This window comes from Callithrix jacchus, chromosome 11 (genome assembly GCF_049354715.1).
Source record: "Callithrix jacchus isolate 240 chromosome 11, calJac240_pri, whole genome shotgun sequence".
In the NCBI taxonomy this organism is placed as follows: Eukaryota; Metazoa; Chordata; class Mammalia; order Primates; family Cebidae; genus Callithrix; species Callithrix jacchus.
The window spans coordinates 34779293-34784873 of record NC_133512.1 but is presented as its reverse complement, the minus strand read 5'-3'; the positions used below and the strand labels follow the sequence as shown (position 1 = coordinate 34784873).

At 38.8% G+C, this 5581-nt stretch overlaps 1 protein-coding gene across 11 annotated transcripts in view; it reads right to left on the bottom strand.

Moving 5' to 3' along the window:
- IGF2BP3 (insulin like growth factor 2 mRNA binding protein 3) overlaps positions 1–5581 on the bottom strand; it is a 157654-nt gene that overhangs the window by 25210 nt on the left and 126863 nt on the right. For all 11 annotated transcript variants that reach the window (XM_017975256.5, XM_035253649.3, XM_035253652.3 and 8 more), the window contains 3 exons: positions 4174–4296; positions 1815–1950; positions 224–349 (listed from right to left, as the gene is read on the bottom strand). In XM_017975256.5, coding sequence (XP_017830745.1) covers positions 224–349; positions 1815–1950; positions 4174–4296 — 385 coding nt within the window. The remainder of the gene's footprint in view (positions 1–223; positions 350–1814; positions 1951–4173; positions 4297–5581) is intronic.

Sequence of the window (5581 nt, the reverse complement as noted above, 5' to 3'; positions counted from 1 at the left end):
CCTCAGGGTCCCAAACTTTTCTTGTGATATTTGAAAACACATATTGACAACCCTACTATCCAAAAACTTCAAAATAATCCCATGTCTACTCCACACTCCATAAGTCGGCTTCATTAGCAAGAACTGGAGAGTATATGTTGGCTCTAAATAGATGATCACCAGGGAGTAGGTTTACATTAAGAGTTTGCCCAATCACAAAGAAAGCCAAGGCCAGTTATCTTACCTCAAACTGTGGGTAGGGAGGAGTCATGGCTGAAGGGGGACCTGAGGTGGGAGGTGGCATCCCTGAAGTGGGTGGGAACAGACCCAAGGCATTCAGATTTAATCCAGGAATTAAATGTGCTTGAAGCTGCAATAGTAAAAAGGACCCTTAATTTGACAATTAAATGGATCAAGGGAAAGTGAGCATTTTTAAGTGACAATATTCAAACTACTGATCTAATAAAAAAACCATCTTATAAGTCAGAGCAGATGTTCCATGGGACTTTACTTGAGTATATCGTTTACAACTGCATTAAGAGATCTCAAGGGCAGCCTTCCTTTTCCTTATGACTAGCTCACAGGGCTTAGACAAAACTGTACTCTACATATTGTGGGCAAACTAAATACAGACTGAAAGTGATGTATCCGAGTTTAAGAGGTAATCAAGTGAGATTGGCTAACTGAAAAGCAAACCAGCTATTAGGAGATCTTTACTCGCTGGGTAAAATTTAGCAACCATGGGTCTAGAAAACTCAAAGTCGAGCCCTCTGGAAATTGGGACCCATCCCCATGTAACTACTGCAAGTAAACATATCACTGGAATGGATATAGGAGCCAGAAAGGGGATTTTAATTTGTTTAATTTTATAAGGGTTGAGGATGTAATGTAGATCGTGGAAGGGAGATTAGAGTGTATGTGACAATCTTTTTAAAAGGCCTATGGGGGTTAGATTTAATCCCATTGATTCTAAGACATTTGGAGCCAAGTAGTGATAATATGAAGAAGGTTGGCAGGGAGTCATGTGGGGTGTAAAATAGTTTGCATTCTAGACTTCCTGACAAAGGCAATGTTTTCACGTTTTCTTTCTCTCAGGTTTTGTGTTTCAGATGTCTCGCCCAATTGAAAAAAAATTTTTTTTTAATCATTTACTTTAAAATTTAAGATGGACTTTTGAAGTTTTCCACTTTCAGCACCATTTCACTCACTAAGCAATGTCAGCAATTTGCTTTAATAGCCTCAGATGCACTATGCAGACTGTTTAATCAATTGAAATTCTTGTATCTCCAAGGTTTATATGGGTAACCAAGCAAGTTTTAAACCTGTAATCTTAACATTAACTTTGATATGCATTAGGGCTATTGTAATCCTAATAAGCATGCAAGGTAGGCAGTAATCCCATTTTACAGATGAGTAAACTGAAACTCAGAGAGACTAAGTAAATCATCTAAGAGAATAGAATTGCAGCTAGTAAATAGTTTGCCTGTGATTCAAATCCAGTTCATGTAATATTCCTTCTATATTAAACTCTCAAATTAGCATCGTAAAAGAGGTACTTACTATATTAACCTTTGTAGGTAGACACCAGCCTTACTTCAGAGAGAAGGAGGCTAATGCTTGAAGACTAAATAATTTGCTAAAGTCACAGAGACAGCAAAGCTTAATGTCAAAGCCAGTATCTTCACCACTATCCCAGGGTACTTGCTGCGGTGCTAAAAATCAGCTAGAACTTCTTCTAATGATAATGCCACAAAATAATTCACTATGAATGCAGTTAGAAACATCATTTTAACTATTTTTTAAAATAAAGACATGCCCTTCATAACAAAACTAACATTCATAGAAGCAATATCATTTTCGTAAGACTCCCTGATTTTCTTCATGATCTCTTCCTCAGCTTTAGCACATGTCTCAACATTGCCTTTAACTGTAATGGTGCGTTCTGGATTATACAGCGTCAATTCCTGCAATCTGCAGAATGAGAAAGAAGGGAAAGAAAAAGAATGAAAATTGTAGAAAGAAGGCAGTTAATAATTATTCTGCCACCCATGGCAATTAAAAACAAACTGTGGAGCTTGGTAATATGTAAAAGTGGGTGGTAAAACATGATGGGAAATGAGTAAGCCCCAAAAGACATAAATCCAAAATTGTAAAGCTGCAAGAGAGAAGAAAATACTTGGCCTCCCATCTTCTCAAGTAAAGATTACTGGGTACATATAGTTCAATCAAGTCCTTCTTTTAAATATAGCTTACTTCTCAACCTCTTAAAGTTGAACCATTTTCACAATTTAACAGTGAATGGAAAAATGACTGGAAAGATGTATAGTTTTTTGGAAACCATATACTCTAAGTACATAACCTTTCCTAAGTATGTTCCTAGTCTGGACTAACCAATTCTAGGCATAATTGGCATTCTCATGCAATTGTATTTTCTGGCTCACCAAGCAAGGAGAAAGAATGGAAATATTCAAAACCACAAGCCAAACTTCACGTGTCTAAACTAGTTTTTACCATCTTTTTTTTTTTTTTTTTTTTTTTTTTTTTAGAATTTAGATTGAAGTAGGCTGGAGGAATATCAGTCCATCTTGAGTAAAATTTAAAATGGTTCACTGATGGCCATTTAGACAACAAAAACGTTAGACAGTGGCAGCAATATTCAGACACTCCCTGCAGGACCTAGGTCCTGCTGAACCTTCAAAAGCCACTAAAAATCATACCTGAAAACACCTAAGCCTATGCAGGAAAGTGATGAGAGATATTTGCCATGGAAAACAGAACTAAGTATATAAATTGAGAGGATATGGGTTATTGGTACAAATCCCCTTCATCTTCCTGAAGTTCTCATTTTCAGTACTAGTAAAATGTCATAGCCTAACCTTCCCCCAGATGAATGGGAAGTTATTCCTTAACATTTTCCTAAAACTTGCTAAAAATATGAACATTTATATAATGAAGACTATTTCTCTTAGACTACTTCAAAAAGAAGTATATAATTCTAATTCAGTTTCAACCTGCCCTGCCAAGCATTTTGTATTACAGTTTTTAAATAGCTGTTTCTAGAATCACTGTTAAGATTTTTTTCTTTTAAAACTCTCCCCTTTCTGGGGGTAAATTTAAGACAAAGTAGTATTACTGTATTTACCACTTCGTGGGTTTTTTCCTTTCTCTACAACCAAACCGAAGTTTCCTGCTTCTGTACTACCTCCTTTGAAAACTTGCTACACAACACTGTGCATCAGTCATTCCCCTACCATTCTTCTTCAGTTCATCAATCTTTTCCCACCATTTGAGTACTCTGACTGAAACTAAGAATAGTCACCCTCAGAAAAAGAAAAACCTTTCTAATGTAATTTGAGACCATCCAGATTCTAGGTGTGGTAGCCTGCCTCCAAGGTGACTCCCTGCCACCCAGTTATCTGCAGTCCACCACATACGTACCAAACAGGGCTGACTTGTGTAAACAATATTAGAAAAATGATAGAGTATAACTTCTGAGGCTATGTTATAAAAGACAATGCAATCTTGACAGCTGCCATGTCTTGAGGACACTGAAGCAGCTCTGTGGAGAGGCCCATGTGGGAGGAACTGAGGCCTTCTGCCAATAGCCAGCATCGACTTGTCAGTAGCATTGTGACACCCCAAGCCAGAACCACCCAGCTAAGCTGCTCCTGAATTCTTAACCCATAAAAACTAGCTGAGCAATTCGTGTTCTCCATTGTCTCAAACGTCAAATGTTGGGATAATGCGTAACACGGCAAAGGATAATAAACTGGGTTACATATTCCAACGTTGGGAATAGATGTCATAAAACATAGTTAAGACTGCATTTAGAAAACATGAATGTGGCCGGGAGTGGTGGTTCACACCTGTAATCCAAGCACTTTGGAGGCCAAGGCGGGCAGATCACCTGAGGTCAGGAGTTCAAGACCAGCCTGACAAACATGGTGAAACCCCGTCTTGGTGGGGGAAAAAAAAGAAAACATGAATGTAAAGCATTTGGTTCCTCCTGCCAGAAGCAGATAATGCTTTCAATATGGGGCCAGAAATGTAGCAGGCTGCGTCTGAGAAGCCATGTGTAAGTACAGCAGCACAGGCTAGCTGAAGCAGCTGTAAAGCGGGAAGCCAAGCCCAACATACAACATGCAGCTTACAGGGTTTGAAAGTTTTCTAATTCAAAAATAAAGAAGCACTCACGGAGATATCGTGATTTTAGTGTCTGTGTCTTGCTCAATTTTTTTAAGGTTTCTTCCTTCTTTACCAATAAGACGGCCAACAAAGTTGTTATGAGCTAAAATCTTCAAGGGGATCTCTTCTGTGCTGTAAATAGAAAAATGGTCATAAAATTAGAATAAGCAAACCTATTATTGGGTAAAAAGACAATATTCACCCATTAAACATATACTTCCTAACTGCCATCTGGGAAGCACTGTGTTAGGTACAGCTTAAAACTTGCTGACAGTTGGCCAGCATTCTAGCAATGCATGAATAGAAGGGGAGAAAAAATACAGAAGTTAACTTTTAAAACAGTTTTATTCACTTCAGGAAATATCTTCAGTGATGAAGTCTCTTAATCAAAACCATATTCCTCAAGCCCTACGACCAAAGCACAATCTACAAATAAACAATGGTAAAATTCCAGTATAAATATACACCTGGAGATATGTGCCTAATTTATAGAAGGAAATAGAAGAAACAGCAGTGGCTATGCTTTGGGGGAAAGGGAGCTCTCACTTTTCATTTTGTAACTTTCTGAATTTCCAAGTCTCATTCATATATATATATTTCACTGCTTTAAAATGTCATGTGGTTAATAGATGGTGGGCTTTTCCTTTACACTTTTCTCTTTTTGAGATGGAGTCTTGCTCTGTCTCCAGGCTGGAGTGCAGTGGCTAGATCTCGGCTCACTGCAACCTCTACCTCCCAGGTTCCAGTAATTCTCCTGGCTCAGTCTCCCGAGTAGCTGGGACTACAGGTGCGCGCCACCACACCCAGCTAATTTTTTGTATTATTAGTAGAGACGGGGTTTCACTGTGTGAGCCAGGACTGTCTTGATCTTTTGACCTCATGATCCACCCACCACGGCCTCCCAAACTGCTGGGATTACAGGCGTGAGCCACTGTACTGGCCTATTTTTCTCTATACTAAAATAATTACATTCTTAAAAAAAATTTACTGTACTATTTTATAACATGGCACCCATATATAATATTATTAAAACATATTTAAAGTTCTCTACAAATTAAGGTTGGTGATGAGGTCCCCACACTAACTCCAATGCCCTACTCTGGATTCTACTTTCAGTGCAGCCCTGTTCTATATGCTAAACGTGGCACAGAACCCAACCTTCACTCAAAGTTCCTGGAACAACTATTTAGAATTCCAGCCCAAATACATCTCCAGTTTGCCTTAGAAGAGACTTAGGCACTTTCCCACCTCCACACTCCCTGCTGCTCCAAGGTGGGGCTGGGCAGAGGACAAGAAAAGAGCTCCAATGAGCTCTGAGTAAAGGATAAGTCAAGATTTGGGGCTCCTGTCTTGGGTTAATCCAGGATACCTCCTTGTTCTAGGTTCCCCAAGTTGCCTACTTTTATAGCTACACTTA